This window comes from Lynx rufus, unplaced genomic scaffold (genome assembly GCF_022079265.1).
Source record: "Lynx rufus isolate CCGP_SWC_20201006 ecotype Redwood Valley unplaced genomic scaffold, mLynRuf1.p SCAF_8, whole genome shotgun sequence".
In the NCBI taxonomy this organism is placed as follows: Eukaryota; Metazoa; Chordata; class Mammalia; order Carnivora; family Felidae; genus Lynx; species Lynx rufus.
The window spans coordinates 108095394-108112839 of NW_025814896.1; the positions used below are offsets into that span (position 1 = coordinate 108095394).

The window sequence follows — 17446 nt, forward strand, 5'->3', positions numbered from 1 at the left end:
GGTTTTTCTTCCCAATACTTCTTCCCCTCCCAGTCTAAATGTTCCGTGTTAGTTATTACTTTGGAATATCCAACAAATGATCCACATTAAGGCATCAGTGGTGAATGATGATTTCATGAGGGCAGGGCATTTGCACTTAACACAAAAAGTGTTTCAACAGTAACCACATTTGCATAGCTTCATTGTTTTAAAAGTACATCTGTATAAATTATCTCTTTGATATCCACAGCAGCCCTGGAAGTTAGGCAATCTAGATGTGTCATCAGGTTCAGAGCGTGGGATAATATCTGGCAAGAATGGAATCTGATGAGAGATCCTGGAAACAAGCCTCCAGCATGAGAACCCCGGCACCAGGAATCACAAAATGTGGATTCTAAGCCCACCCCTGCATTCACATTCCTTCTGCCTCCTAGGGGGCTTCAGCTTCCTCCCCTGAAAAAAAAAAAAAAAAAAAAAAAAACCAACACGGCACCCACCCATCCATGCACCCACCCACTGAATTGTCAGAAAGAACAAATAGTAGAACATCTATGGAAGAGCTCTGAAAGCTCTCAGATGTAAAAATAAGAAATTTTTGTCAAAAGTCATTTACAAATTATCTACCAAGAGCAGTGCTAGGTGCCTGGGAAAGAGACAAGAACAAAATATGACATTAGAGCTCAGCCTCATCACGTATCCTTAGCAGCCTGGATGGAGCTCTACACCTTACTTTCTAGTCTCCGCATTCCAAATTACATCTCTAGTAAGAGCCCAGGTACAAATGATGGAAGACTTGGGTATTATATCCCCTCCCAGAAATGTTAAGGGCACAGAGCTCTTAACAAATGAATATGCGAAGTAATTTTGTGGGTTGAAGTCAATGGAATACACTATTAGTAAATACAATATAATGTTACCGTAACACAGATACAGAATTAAGAGAGGATTCTGGCCTTGTCATATAGTCCATCATTGCCTGACAAGAATGGTTCGAAGGAAACAACGACCCATAGATCTCTCCCCTTCACAGCTCGTCCTCAGAAAAGTTTTATAGTGGATGAAGTTTGTTTTTCAAGATTCTTGTTCCACTTTATGGTCTGTCCTGAGCACCTTCCTAACTCTAAATTCCAGGCCAGGAAACCCCTGATGGCCAGGAAATCTCTTCATTACTCTCACCCCCCTCTCCTCACCCTGACGCCTGCTGAGATGCACCTGCTGTGTGTGCGGTATTATGCCGCCTTCCCCCTTAGGATCCCACTACCATAGCCCTGATCACTGAAAGTGACCTTTACTGTTTATTGAGATGACTCTATTTGTCTACTTTTAGTAGTGTACACGCTTTCCTGAACTCATAGTGCACAAAGCAACCCCTCTCAAAAAAAGAAGGTTTATGAGGAATAAATAACTGGGTAACCATCCACAGGACAAGGGCACATGTTGGGGGTCTTCAGCGTGTTATCTAGATCTGTAGGCTTTGAGTTATACCAGTATAGCCCAGCTGAAAGGGAAGTTCTCTTGTAACCTACTAAGGCTATCTGGAAGTAGCAGTGAGCGTTTCTGTTTTCTCCAAGTTATAGTACAGTCTTTCTGTCGGGTCCCACTCAGCTACCTGTAGTTCTAGCAAGGCTTGGGGCACCTATGGCTTTACCATCTCTAAAGCAGGACTTGAGAAGATTCAGACAGGAGACATGTTCCAGAAATAGAACAAAGCATAGAAGAACAAACCAGGCTTCAAAGGCAAGGAGGGTTGAGGGACAGAGGGAGATTATGGGGAAGGAAGGAACAGCAAGGTGGAAGACACTGACTGTTTCATGCAGGCAAGCCTGGACTGTGTTGGAGGCAAGGAGTTCCAGTTGTATCTAATAACAAAATGGCTTGGGAAAGTGACAGTTAGCTACTTGCTGTAGCCCCAAACCTGCCCTTTTTTTGCCTTTTCAAAATTAGCAAAATGCTGCTGATCTAAATCTCAACAATGTTTTACCCTCATGGACTTGGTATTAATAAAGGTTCATTATAAAAGTAAAAAAATTCTGGCTCAAAATTGAAAATACCAGAACCTTGATGTTATTTTAAAAGTAGGTTCCTTCAAGCCTGTTTTTATGTACTATAATGTAATAGCAAGAGAAGCCAGGAACTTAGGAATTGAAAAAATTACTTTGTCAGTGATCTCTAATATTGTTCTAAAGGTATGAAGGGTCATCCATGGAAATAGCCCCTTCTTAATCTGTTTCTGACCCGTACAAATATTTTTCTAAAGGAGTCAGGCTGATGTTTCTCTGTACAACCATTTTAATCCTTTTCTTTCAACTGATAAGCTGTTTTAGTATTGTGTAGTTATAGTAAGAGGTGAACATTATAAGGTTTCTGGATATTTTCTTGGAACCCTTTGCCCATTTTCAAATTTCAGGTATGTTATTCAGTCCTTGTCAACACCCCACGCTCTTATGCATAAAGTCAGTCAATACACAGTGCACTCTTGGTTAAGAACATGAATTCTGGCTAGGAGCACATTAGTTTGTGAATACTAGTTTCACCTCTTATTGGCTATATAACTTTAGCCAACTTTCTTATACTCAGAGATTCAATTTTCTCATCTATCAAATGAAGATAATAAAAGTTCCTACTTCATATGATTGTCTTGTAGATTACATGGGAAGCCATATATAATTGTTTTAATGTTTGTTTATTTTTGAGAGAGAGAGAGAGACAGACACAGAATCCAAAGCAGGCTCCAGGCTCTGAGCTGTCAGCACAGAGCCCGATGTAGGGTCCAGACCCACGAACTGTGAGCTGAAGTCAGACACTCAACCGACTGAGCCACCCAGGTGCCCCAATGGGAAGCCATATATAGAGCCTCGCCTAGGAGCCTCGTAAATGTTAACTATCACTGCCCTTATCACCACTATCATTTGTGGACATCAAAGACAGAAACACATTCTCCCTAAATCCTATAGGTTTATTAACCTTAAATCACCTAGCTGAAGGAAACCATAATAAAAAGTGGTTAATATCATTAACATTCCCTTTGTTATCACCAGAAGAAAGAATTCTGAAATAGGAAATATTCGCTGTGCACCTACTAACTTCCAGACACCATCCTGAGCCATTTTGTAGTGCTTCTTTTGATCTTTATGGCTATATAAATAGGGACTTTTATTTTCGCTATTTTACAGATATCAGAGTCTTAAAGAGAGGTTATCCCAAGGCCACACACCCAGTACATGGTAAATGGGACCAGGACCAGGTCTTACTCCATAGCTTAGGCTCCTTCCTACTATAACTAGAGACATTATGCAGTCCACAGTAATCAGCACTGGCATCCTTCAGTAACAACAGTGGTTAACCACAGAGTAACATGGAATCAGGTAACCAAATGAACTATGGACAGTGACCTCTGCTTACTAAGGCTCTCAATGCCAAGCAGAACCAATGATTCACATGAACCCAGTGGGAACTGTGGAATACTATGGTCATCATCAAGCTTCCTGTTTACCACTTGAACAGAGACAGGAGACTTCTCTCAAGTCAGTCAACCCTGCACCCCTTATTTTATCAGGCACACGTTGCAACTTCCACCACAATAATCTGCATAAACCTTTTTATGTGGGGAAACAGACAAGCAGGACCCCCAAAGTGAAAGTACCAAACCCACTTAACATACATAATCTGGTCCACTCCAAGACCATGTTAATGCAAGTCTCAGGAGACAACCAGGTCAGAATACCACTTCTTTGCTCCACACCCAGCTAGTTGGTTTGGGGCTTTTTTCAAGGTCAAGAGTGGGCATGGGGAGGAGTGAATAGAATTGAACAGAATGAACTGAATTGAATTGAATTAGCCCCATCTCAGACAAACCTTTAGAGTTCTTTGAGAGGCTCAAAAGTTGTTGTTGACCTCAAAGATTTAGAACCAGGGATTTGAGAAAATTTCAGCAAACCTCATGAAGCTAGACGTTTAAACAAGGAAGGGGAACCTTGGATCCTCTCTTGAATCTTCATGGACATCATACTGAACAATCATCCCATTATGGGTGTGTTTAAGAGTGGAGTATTATCACGTTCTTTTGAGAGCACGGATCAAATTACATTTTGGAAGGCAGATCAAATAGCACTGTTGGTTTGTGTTCATTCTCTCCTCCACTTTGTGTTCCTCAGAAAAATAAACCCCCATTACTTTTCCCTTTTAATTAGAATTAATCTCTTTGAATTTCAAATCTCCCAGGATTTCAAATACAAAACAGGAAAACAATGTCCTGGAGGTACCCTTGCAAAGATATCAAAATGAAAAGTTATTTGGTAACAAAACAAGGCTGGTTTTCTTTTTTTTTTCTTTTTTTTTTTTTATTAAAATTTTTTTTTTTCAACGTTTATTTATTTTTGGGACAGAGCGAGACAGAGCATGAACGGGGGAGGGGCAGAGAGAGAGGGAGACACAGAATCAGAAACAGGCTCCAGGCTCTGGGCCATCAGCCCAGAGCCCGACGCGGGGCTCGAACCCACGGACCGTGAGATCGTGACCTGGCTGAAGTCGGACGCTTAACCGACTGCGCCACCCAGGCGCCCCAAAACAAGGCTGGTATTCGACGATCTGTGCGTCAGGGCTATTCCATACGCTATCCGGGAGGTGCCATTGTCCTCACACGGATGAAGAAACAAAGGCTCTGAGTGGTTAGCGGATCTCAGTCTGGTTGGGGGAGCTTTAAAAAATACTGGTGCTCCAGACAAATTAAACAGAAGCTTGGGTGGGGCTAGGAAGCTAGTATTTTTCAAATGTTGCCCTGGTGCTTCTGATTTGCAGTTGGGGATAAAAATGAGTAGAAGCAGGTGTTCCGATGTGCCAACACGAATCCTCTGGAGCTTCTTACTTACCTCTGTTCCCTTCTAAAAATAAGTCACGTCACCATCTCCATTTCTTTTTTACACTCTTTCAGGGAGCTTTTATGGGCAGAAATCTCATTGAAGTGTTCTTCCCTTTTTCTGTTTTTACAACTCCTAACTGGTCATTAATCTGTCAACATCAGTAATTCCTTGACCTCTTGCACTTCACCTGAAAGTCAAATAAGGATTCTTTTGAGATGAACCAATGGAGTGCGTGTGTGAGGCAGTGTGGTTTTCGTATTTACTTGGGTAAATGTCACAACTAAAGACAAAATCTTGTTCAAAGTCCTCAGTGACAGAAGAATTCGCATGTAAATGATTTTCATTTGAATTCTAAAAAAGCAAGACAAAAAGTGCCTAGAGGAGAATAGATGCCTGCCTGCTTGCCTTTCAGTCACTAGTGAGATTAGGGCCTTAAAACTAGAAGAGCTCCAATGCCATTCCATGACTCAGCTATATGGAATTTTCAAAATAAAGAATCGCTTTGATTTTTGAGAATAATTTTATGCTTTATCGCATTTTTAAATGCACATGATCATAAAGTTAGGCAGTCTTTAAAGGATGTTATAACTCCCTGAAAGTTTAGAATTATCACATTGAGTCAGAATTCCCCACCACTTATTCTCTTAGGATCTGGTGCTACTGGGTTATAAAAATAGCCAATAATGCTGAACACTCATTAGGTCTCAGGCCCTAATCTGCGTGCTGCTCAGGTTAACAGGGTTTCTTTCAAAACCCTCTGAAGTAGGTAAGCTTCTTACCTGGCGAATGGTGGAGCCAGAATTCTACGAATTTAAGTAAATTTCCTTCCTCCTTTGGTCTTTCGCAGCATCCATGCTGGAACAAGGTTTAAAAATAATAAGAACATAGCATAACATAGCATAACTCAAGAGTTGGAGGGCATTAGAACTGGAGGGGCAGCCCCGGCCCCTCCATTAAACCCACCCAAGTGTGTGTTTGAGTCAAACCGCCACTAGAGAAATTAGCTGCTTCCCCAAAACTGAAACATCTATCCCTCTCAGCAAGACCCCCCAAACAATGGGTGTTTGGAGCAACAGCCATTTCCCTGGCTCAGAGCCATGGTTCTCAAACCTTGGTATAAAGAAGAATAACGTGAGGCCCTTGTTAAAATGTGTCCTTTCCTAAGACAGCCTGATTAAGTAGGTTGAGGGTGGAGCCCCAGATCTTTGAACCAGGCTCTCCCAGTATTTCCCATGCCAGTGGTATGCAAACTTGACATAACACACCAAGTTTGCAAAGGTCGTCACTGCCACCATTTATATACCATGGGTCACGCATATAAATGGCTGGCTGGTCAGAGGGGTTTCAAGTAAATAATTTTGCCAATGTTTATCTATTTTGAAAAGGCAAATGACTCCGGGCGGTGTGGTTTAGTTTCATAAATATTGCCACAATTTGATCAATGGCAATATCTTTGGGTCTAGAGACCTTTCTTCCTAGGATCTTTGAATGTTTCATTTAGGCCATTCTTTAAAATGAGATTAATCGGTTCTAATGAAGATGGGTGCTCATGTACAAACTCCTACAAAAAAGAAAAACACAACAAAATCATACATATGAATTTAGTATTTTGATGTATTCTGCACACCACCCAAACAGTAAACTTAGGGATAGTCTTAGAGATCTTCTAAATTTTTTATTTTAGATGAAGAAACTAGAACTAAAAAAAAAGTGAAGTGTCTTATCCAACAACGCACATAAGACCTAGGATTGTCTCCTTAATGAGCTTCTCTCACTACTGTATCATGAAGCTCTGTACCCCCTGGTCTGTCTCTTATATTGTAATTCACAGGTGCTGGGGAAGTAACCATGCCTTGACAAGCAGGCTGGATTCCAATTAAAATCACCATTGGTGTCAGTTCCTGAGGCACAAAGGGCTTGAGGGTTGAACAGCTGGCCCCCCAAATAGGCTAAAAGTCAAGAATAAATCGTCTGGGATGAAACCCTTGCTCTAGATAATAAACCTTGTGTGTGACCTACAGGAATATAATAAGTATCCGTTTTTACAGAAGAGACATTTAAGGCTTGGTCTGTATGTCGCTGTAAAGTTTGCAAGATTCAGGTAACAATTCTTGGAGGAAAGGAGAATGTGCCGACCTATTGTGCACAATGACCAGATGACTTGGCCAAGGTTATACAGAGTCAGGATAGGTCTGCAGAGAAGAGTGATGTCCTGACTCTGTGATGTATGGTTTAGTTCCAGCCACACTGTCTCCCGACTGAATCTTCCCTGTTGATTTACAGTCATAGGTACCAGGAGGCAGAACCAAAAGTCTAAGACTGTAGGACTAATCCAAAATGCCTCAGAATTCAAGGTGAAGTGAAAAGCAACAATTCCTACTAGAAATCTGACCTAAGCTGCATAGGTACGAAGACACATATATGTAACTATCAACATGTCTTAGTTTGTGCCAATCACATGGGAAACCTGATTCATGTGTTTGTTAAATGGGCCAAGTTCTGAATATGATTACAACCCCTCTGAGACCACAGCGGTAGTTATTTCTTGGATTTTACTTTGGGGAATGGCATTTGAGTGGCTTTGCCTTGCTCATCCATAAGCAGGGTATGAGCTTAGTGTCCAGGGTAAGGCTTGGCAGTCTAACGTATGCATTGCTCTTTGCACTAAGCAGCAGAGCAGTGACAGAATGCAATTTGGGGAGATCCCATCACACTTTATTTGGAAAACAGAGTCGTCTCTGCTGGAGGTAAGGTTACTGGTTTGGGTTTGCATGTGTCTCTGTAATTTTTACATAGCTTTTGAATTAAAACAGATAAAAGGCCTGATGTATAACCCAGGTAAATAAAACCTACGAGACTCAAATAGGCCCCAAACAGGTTTCACTGTTTTGATCAGCTAATTACTTCCACTACTCATCTTGTAGGGAATCCAGAGAAAGGCATTCGAAAAAACAGGAACCTGTTGTTACAAGAACTCCAATTCAGTATTCACAATAGGCTACTGAAAAACAAGAGAGGGAGACATCCCTGCAGACCCAGGGATGTCTTTCAGGCAAAAGGACTGGTCTGGGTGTTCAGGGTCCCTGGGCCCCGGGAATCTTTGATTTTACGCCTCATCCCCTTCTGGCACAGTGGCAGAAGCCTCCAGAAAAGCGTAGGGTTGGAGTGGAGATGGGGCACCCAGGAAGTCCTGTGTGCCATGTGCCACAGGCCAGGGGAGGTCAGCAGGTGTGAGTGCCAGGTCGCCTGCCCCTGCAGCACGGGGAGGGATCATCCCCTACCTCGTCGGGCCCAGCCTAACACAGCCATCTGTTCACCACCAGCTGGTGCCAACAGCCATGTCAGCACAGAACATCTCAAGTGTTCCTCCGAAGCAGCTGAGCCATGAGCTACTTTCCCTTGCCTTCCACTCTTTGCCTTCACTTTCCCTGCTCAGCTCTCTGTCCTTGAAAGAGAAAAGCAAAACGACTTCATTTTGTGGAGGCTGCAGCTCCTAATAACTCTTAATGATGAAGCGCAAGAGACCATTAAGATCTGCCTCGCTTGGCTTTCACTCGCCAGTCTCCATGATAGTCCTGATGGGGCTGCGGTGTGTGAGCTGAATACACAAAGCGGCTCAAATACGGGCGGGTGGCTGAGCAAACCGCCTACCCCTCCTGCAGCCTTTGCTGAGAGACAGGAAAGAGCATTCTGGGATAACCAGTTTCAGAGTTTCTGAGGGGAAGGGACAGGGCCATCTGAAATGAGGAAGGGAAAACTTTAGCCTTTCTGGGAGGGACAGTGCAGGGTGAACGGAGAATGGGCTCTGAAGTTATAACAATTTGGTTTAAAAATCCTTGTTCTACTGACATGTCCAAGAGGTGTTCCCAAACCATAAAATCTTTAAGGCTAAGAAGGTTGAATGAGAATCTGCGTGTAACATGTAGGATAGTGCCTGGTACAGAGCAGGCAGTGTTTGTCTAATTATAAAACTAAGTAAAACCTGCTTTCTACCAGAAAGGTCAAGATTAATGAGATGGGCCCTCCATGTTGACTTCCTTTCAAAAAAGAAAGGGATGCTGCTGGGAACTATCCTCTGAGCAACCTAAATAACCAACTCACCCAGAGTAAAGCACAAAAATCTACAGGTTGATAGAAGCTTGCATGCTTGATGTATCATCCCCCTTGGAGATCTACAGGAGGAGGATGGTGGCAACAGGGTAGCAAAAGAGGGGAGAAAGTGATCCAAATATCCCACAAGTCCATGCCTGCCCAGAGCATCCCAGGAACCTCCGGAGGACCAGAGCAGATGACACGGCACCTTACGGTAATATCACACCTGCCATTACTGGCTCTTGCAAATAGTTCAATCTCACAGCTATTCACGTCTTCTATAAGCCTACTGTGCAAGGTATTCTGCCAAGGTAACTGAGAGGACTTCGATACTAACAAGGGAGCTGAACAGAAAAGAAACTGAGTATCCTGCAAGTTCTGTTTATGTGCTTAAAGAAAGGAGCGATTTCAGATCCTGCCTCAACTTTTAGTAAACTGATCAGCCAGCTTTACCCACATGGTCTTTGCAAAAGAACAAAAAGAGCTACTCTTACTTTCTACCAAGATAGATAAGCATTTTACCTATAGCATTTCAACAGCACCCTGAGGTGGGTGTCACTATCCCCATTTCACAGATTGGAAAATTGAGGCTTGAGAAATTAAGTAATCCACCTGGGGTCACACATTCAGTTGTGACGACAGGATTTGATGGCACAAACATGCCCTATGCTCTACTCATCGCGAATATCAGTCACTTGTCCTACTCCTTGTATGGACCACGATTTTCCTATCTTCAGAAGAAGATGCACTCGGGATTACTGGCGAACAAAGCTTTGAGAATGGCCACTGGTACGCATGGCATAGTGAAAGGTACGATGCTGCCTGCAGTGAACAAGTACTTGCAGTGACGGCAGGAGGTCCCAGCGCAAGCCCCGAGATGGCTTCTCCCTTGTTGCGTGATGTTGCACCCATCACTTATTGTCCAGAAGCCCAGTGTCCTCACCTATAAAGTGTGCCCCCTCCTAGAATTGTCACAATCAGTGCAGTAATGTAGGTGAGTCGGCTTTCCTATTCCTAAGGCTCTAGGCCAATGCCAGCTATTATTATGGTTCAATTAGCTTCAGTTCCACTGAGGATTTGCTCTTGAATCTTTGGAAAGATCTCCTGACACCTTAGCTTCCTCATCTGTAACCTAGAGCTGTCGATACAGAACCTTTTAGCAATTCCCTCCAATAGCCATTCACAAGCTTTAGTGACCTATAATCTCTTGGGATGTTGTTAAAGCAGATTCCTGGGCCCCGGTGATTCTGATGCAGCCCAGCTGGATGGAACCTTGTACCATTCACGCTTGAGGACCCCACGTGATTCTAATGTAGACGGGTCATGATCACTCTGAAAAATGCTGCCCTGCAAGCTCAGTTTCACAAAGAACTGTGCTACCTGTGGGCAAAGAAATTGACCCAAGATCATCTGGTAACACAGCCAACACCAAACATTTGACTTCTGATGTCTAGATCCCATTGTTCCGACCACAGGAGGGAACTCCAGAGAAGAGGAAAACCTCCTCCTGGTCACGAGGTTTCCGTCAGGGGATTTGACCCTAGAGTACATCACGGAAGCTTCCAGTGCTCCACGGACCTAAAATATTGAGTGTCACTGCCTTTTTTTCCTTCCTCCACAGATACGTTTGCAAGCAAAGTGGCCGCCACCCAGGACCAGTACGCAGATGCATCCATAGGTAACGTCACTGGCAGCAACGCGGTGAACGTCTTCCTGGGAATCGGCGTGGCCTGGTCCATCGCTGCCATCTACCACGCAGCCAACGGGGAACAGTTCAAAGTGTCCCCTGGCACGCTAGCTTTCTCTGTCACTCTCTTCACCATTTTTGCTTTCATCAATGTGGGGGTGCTGCTGTATCGGCGAAGGCCGGAGATCGGAGGTGAGCTGGGTGGGCCCCGGACTGCCAAGCTCCTCACATCCTGCCTCTTCGTGCTCCTATGGCTCTTGTACATTTTCTTCTCCTCCCTGGAGGCCTACTGCCACATAAAAGGCTTCTAAAGGAACAATCAGATATAGTAAATTTATATATATATACGTATATAAATATATACATAAAATATTATGTATAATGAACAGAGGAAACTGACATTTGTCATGTTCACTTACCTGCTGATGGAACCCAGCTTCAAGAGCATACTCTGTACTAGGGCGGAAGTGAGAAACCATCACCTCTTATTCCCAGGGGGCATCGCCACTTTGAACGAGGCACGGAGGCAGGGGCATCTTTGCAGCTCAGCCTAGAAGGACTGTGTTCTCTCCAGGTTCATAAATCATTAAGTCTTTGATTTGTTTTCTGTTTCTGCTTGTTTTTGGTGGGGGCTGGGAGGTGGCTGACGTTTGACTTTTATTTTGTATTATTTTGTTGGGAGGGTCAAAGTTTCTGTTTCCCTTGCGGGAGGTGATGACCAATCTAAGTGCAAATGGGTTTTTGGTAAAAATTTAAATCGTTACAATTGCCCTCTCTTCCAAACACTTGACAAATTATTTGGGATTCAGAAAGGACATGGGCGCTGAAGAAGAGGCAGGTCTTTGCTCGATCACTAAATTTCGTGCTTCTCTCTGGGACATGAGCAGAGATAAAGCTGCCTCCAAGAAGCAGCATGGGCGCTTGAATGGAGCCAGGAGAAGTGATGGCTCTAGATACAGTCTGACATTCAAAGATATGATGCCTGACAGTCTTGTTTAACAGGTACAGGAATAACATGCCTAGATTCCCAAGAACGTGCAAAATCATTTATTTCTTATCTCTTCAGGTCTGGACTATGATTAGCAAGGCCCTTATTCTGATTTTCCAGCCTGGCTAACCCCCAGGTCCCCCATCCCAATCCTCCTCCTCCTGCCCACCATCTCTCAGGCAAACAGGAATAACCCCATTCAACAAAGCACATCATCGTTTTCCATTTGCATCATGTGTGTCCCAGTCCCATGTTCGCTGTTGCCTGGGATCATTTGTCAGCTTTATTTTTGAAAGTATCCATGGCTTGCACAATCCTGTTCCAGTCATGACTGAACATTTGCTCCTTCTTCGTGTGCCTGTTGGGGAATGTTGTCGTGATACCTGTTACACAGTGCATGGATGAAAAACAAAATAAGCGTACCTGTATATAGTAGAGTATAGCATATACTGTTCTCCCATTCAGCAACGTTGACTGGACATTGAAGATATAAGTGAGTCTCCTTTTCACCTGAGTTGTAACGTTTGTGTTGTGAGTTTGATTTTACTAGAGATAAAAGGAGAAAATGGCTTATTGTTCATGGACTTGCACATTCGTTTCTAAGAAGCAATAACAGTTCGTTGGGAAGTTAAAGCTACTGAGAGGACAGCAGGCAAACTACCAACTATCTTCATGGAAAATTAGCCACGTGGAATACACCAGAGGCCTCTAAAGAATCACCTCTTGATGATTCAGGAGGGCAAAGGAGAAAGGTTGTAGAGCAGTGGCCAGATTCGATGTGCCCAGGCTTTGAGAGCCTCCACCTCCCTGACACCCACCCCTGCCCTGCCCCCAAAGTATTTATTTCACTTCTGCTCTGTCTGGGACAGATGGTAGATAGTGGTTTGTTCGTTTTATTTTTTTTTTTTTATGTAAAAGGCTATTTTGAGCCCTGTTACTTTCAACATCCAGACTCCTCTGATTGTACCTGCAGTTCCTGAGTAGGAATGAAGCCAGGGAGACGAATGGGCCTTTAAAAGTGTATCTTCTGTACTTGTGACTAAGGAGGAAGCAATTTAATGAGATTAGTGCCTCCCAGGAGGATTGCACTGGGAGGTTTTTAACCCTGGAAAAGGAATGGCTCTTTCTATTTCAGAATACCAAAGAGCATGGATAAACCCAACATTCCAAAGTAGTGAGTCTAGTAAGGAGGCAAAATGCAATGACTTTGGTCCTGTCTCAGAGACTTCTCTATAGAGCATCCCAGGCCAGAGACACCACTGGCCCTCTGTATCGATTCAAAGATACTTAAGAGATAAAAGCTGTTCAGAGTTACTTTCTCTTCTTCCACTCATTAATCATGATCACTCATCATTTCATAAACATCCAGTGACTGAATGAATAATTAAATGCTGGTTACTACTCAATATACCAGGTACTGTGCTACTCTTGGGGACTAAACCATGAACAAGACAGCCCAGATCCCCACCCTCAGTGGGCTCACAGCTAATGTGATTGCTCTCTCGGTGGGTAAAAGTGATCACAGCCATATGAAAAGTTTTATCTTGCAGGGAAAAAACAATTATAAAACTCTTAACATAAACACACTGAAACTGTACAAATACAATTGTCCAAATATCTAAGATTTTAACTTAAGACATAAAGCACGGGTTAGGGGAAGCATCCTATGTATCCTTGGCCAATCTTGCAGATCTGTACATCTCCCCATTGTAAGCCAAGAAAGGCAATCATGTCGGTGATCCAGAGGACTGAACGGGTCCAATTAATCCCAGTTTTTATCTTTGTTGGACAACAGTACTTTTCTATGCCCCACACCTCTACTGTTCCTCATATCTCCAGGAGACTCACCCCAGCAGGCCGTGGTCCAAAACTGGTGGCCTCTTTTGGGGGCACATTCTAACCCATTTTTTTTAAGATTTAGTAAATGGAAAGCTAGCCTAGAAACACCAAGTAAATATAGTCAAAGGACATGAGTTGTTTAAATATTAGATTTTTGCACTCAATTTTAGCCATATTTGGAATGTCAATAATCCCGCAGATTTTCACAGAGGACTTTCAGAAATTCTTGCCACTGAATTTTAATTTCAAAGCTTTTTGGTTTGTTTGCTTTTTAAAGTTTCATGTTATAGGGAAAATATGATTCTGATTGTTCAGGGTTGTTAATAATTGTAGTTGTGTAAAATTATTTCATTTTATTTTGTGTGTATTGTGCACAGCTTTAGGGGGGAAGTGCACTAATTGTGCTGTTCCTTATAAATGGTACACGTTATTGGCACAAATAAAGTTTCTAATTGTTTCTGACTTAATCACTAGTGATACAGCATATTCTGTATGGAATGTTTTCTCTCATTGTCATCTACTTCATTTTTGTTTTCATGTTTTGAAGAAATAAAGACCAAAAAGGTATTATTGTGCAATTGGTATCCTCATCCAAAAGACAGACAATAGATACCCAGTATTCAGATTCTTGCAAATGTCAACCCTTTGGTCATATAGTATTTCCTTTTTAATGTCCCAAGAGAGCACAGTGTCAGAATATGTATCTATCTGATGGTACAGAGATAAATGTTGGATGTTTCTCCATTTCACTAATTTTTTTACATCTTTTAGTACCCTTTATCTGCCTCCTTTCTGCATCCAAAAACATTAACCCATAAACAGTTACACATCCAACCACTTGTTAGAATATTGTAGCTAATAAATCAGTTCTGATAAAACTGGTCCAAGCGATAGTCTTCTGGTATCGATATATTATATTCCTCTTGATCCCTAATAGAACTTCCTTGCATTAATTTCTGACTAATTACATGCTAGTGACTTTATGTGTCATACAATCAATAATATAGGAAGAGGTGACACCAGAAATAAGCATTTGCAGGGGGAAAAACGTGACCTCTAGTTTGTACTTATTTGCAAGCCCACATAAATTATCAGTGGATTTAGTTCTTACAATAGAATCCACTGTGTTCATGTAAATGATATTCATCTGATAGTCTTTCAAATTTGCTTTAGAATTCCTCATTATGTCCGTATATAATGTGGCACAGTTTCACATGTGAAGGAAATAAGGTATAATTTAAGTATTTTCTTGGATCAGCAATTAATGTCTCCCAGTTACCAATCTTTGGTATAACACAAAATGAGCAGCCGATATTTATTTCTTTAAATAACAAAGAGTAATTCAATGACCAGAGTAGTCTTGACTGTTTACCCTTCAAGGAAATGCCTTGGCTCAATGCTTCTCAACCTCTTAGAAGATAATTTTAATTCTTTCAAACATAATGATTCAAGCCTACCACCAGTAAAGATTTGAGAGCTTTGCTTTCTATATAGCACACACATTTTCTTCTTGCTTTTCAAAGAAAAAATTATAAAATTTGCTCTTTTAAACCACCTTGCAGGCATTCTGATAGGTGGATCTCATTTGCAATGAGAATCCCTAACACAGCATCTTTCCCCCAGTGGTCTCAGTTAATAGAAGCACACTGCCTTTTCCACACAGGGAAATTCATTGTTGATTCCACAACCCAGGATCCCGGATACTGATCTGTCAATCTGACTGGTCTGTTCTACGCATATCTGAGAACTTTGTGGAAGCAATTAGAAAAAAATTTCCTCTGGTAGATGATGAAGCCCTCCATTCTCAAACACTGTCAAAACTTTACCTCCTCAAGAATATAAGTCAGCCCCTTTAAGACTTCTTCTAAAAAGCATTTCCTGGCTCATGATGTTGAGTGTCTCTTTTGATTCTGCTTTTCTGTCTCTGATCTTGGGCAGTTGCATTCAGAGCAAGTTTTGCATCTAGTTTCATAACTATATAATGGCCATTTCGTGATTGACAATGCACCACCTTAGATCTCATCCAGACCTACACCTGGCATTCACAGCTTTTGTTACAGTAATCACTTGAAAGCATTCTAGCTATGGGCAAAATTGAGCATTTTAATGGATAAACAAGTGAGTGCACTAGGCAGAAGAGCTTTACACAATCATATTTTTCTTAAAAAGATGCTGTTATGAGTGCATGTATTAGCTTTCCTTCAGATCTACCTACAGATTTTTGTCAATGGACGGCACTTCTACTCTTCTTTTCAATATTATATTCCTATCACTTCTAGCCATGTTCATGGTCTTCCACCCAGCACATTTAAAGTGTTGTGTGGTCCAAATGGTATTCCACCTACAAGGATGACAAAGGAAGGGGAATCAATTCCAACAGTTAGATATTTCCTTTTTGGAGCTTAATCAGGCCATGGTTAATCATCTCCCAAGGCAGAGATGTCTTACCTATAGAAGGAACAACCACTGAGCGTTGGGTCTCCCAAGAGAGAGAGCACTTAAGCTTTCCAGCCCACAAGAACTGGTGAGTAGCTTTCTGTGACTTTTTCCCTGCCTGCCAAGATGTCCCAAAAGATTTCCTCAGAGGCTCTACCAATTTTCAATTTTGCCAAGTTTCCTCTGATTTAATCTCCTAAGGGACATTTAAATCAACAGTCACTGTATATATTATTATTTTGATTTATTTGTAGGAAAGAACATTCCTTCACAACTTCAAAAGGCAATATGACTTTGTAGTTAAAACCACGACTCCTATCTTTACAGGAAGACAGATCTACCTAGCCAAAGACAGGAGTATACTGGGGGTGACAGGGGAATTAATGTACTGGAATTCTTAGGCAGCCCTCTACTGGAAGCTGTTTACCCACCAAGAAGGATCTGGCCCAGAGATTTCCAAAGACCTCTCCCCTACATTCCCAAGTTGAAATAACCCACTTAATTTACAGAACTTTTTGTCAGACCCTTCTTGAAGCCACATGGTAGGACAAGAGATAAATTCTCGAGGGAGAGCTTTCTTAAAAATGTGATACTATTTGTTTTGACCTATCTTCTAATATGAAGTTTCCATTCTTTCCAAGTGGAAGGAACAATTCTAATAACCAAATATATAACCACTTTTCAAAATATTTCACTTAAAAAATCAACTGTATAAATATTTAAGATAAAAGTTATATGACCCAGATAGCTAGTTCTGAGAAAAATAGTTTAATTTTCTCTATAGGTACATTTCTCTGCCTTCTTATATTTACCATTAAACTTGGAAGAATGCTCCAAAGAAGAAATCTTGAGATTTTACATTCTAATGCTCAGTAAGTGAGTAATATGGATAAAATAATGTTTTAGGTGAAAGTTAATTATGTTGACAGAACATACTTAAAAATGAGAGAATTTAGCACGAATAAAATGTGTGAGGTAAGATTTCATCACTATTCTTGTCTAAAATATTTGAAAGTCATTAACTTTAAGGAAGATAAATTTCCAGTTTCCCAAAACAGGACAATTTCAGCTTGTATTGTTTTTATATGGAAATCAAAGCTGGACATACATAACTTCTGGCTTTGGCAACCCCCAAAAAGTATGCTTTGGGCAGCCTTTTCCATATTATCGAGTTATTTTATGGAATACACTGGATCTATACAGGTGTCTCATAAAAATGCCTTCAATAATTTCCCTCTTTTTTGGGGGGGGGAGGGCAGGAAGTTTCTACATTTCAGAATTTGACAATTTATAAAAGGCTGATTTCATTTTGATGTTAACATTTCAGAATTTTAATATTTTAAATAATCATCAGATGGGCTATTGAGCTTGAGTCTAACCCAAATAAACAATAAGACCTATCAGTAGTTGAAAGGCTTCTGAAACACCGGCCTTTTCATGCAAATAGAAGAGTTGTTTTCAATCTTTTTTTCCTACCAAAAGTTGCCATTTCAACCAGTGTAAAAAAACATTTGAAATGGTGGTTTGAAGATTAATTCGATATGAATCAGACACAATTTCAGCATT

The 17446-nt window shown here is 41.5% G+C and overlaps 1 protein-coding gene across 1 annotated transcript in view; it reads left to right on the forward strand.

Moving 5' to 3' along the window:
• The window catches only part of SLC8A1 (solute carrier family 8 member A1), a 308733-nt gene extending 294722 nt beyond the window's left edge, over positions 1-14011 (forward strand). Inside the window, exon 8 of the mRNA XM_047069212.1 lies at positions 10552-14011. Coding sequence (XP_046925168.1) covers positions 10552-10928 — 377 coding nt within the window. The 3' untranslated portion in view covers positions 10929-14011. The remainder of the gene's footprint in view (positions 1-10551) is intronic.
• The last annotated feature ends 3435 nt before the right edge of the window (positions 14012-17446 follow it).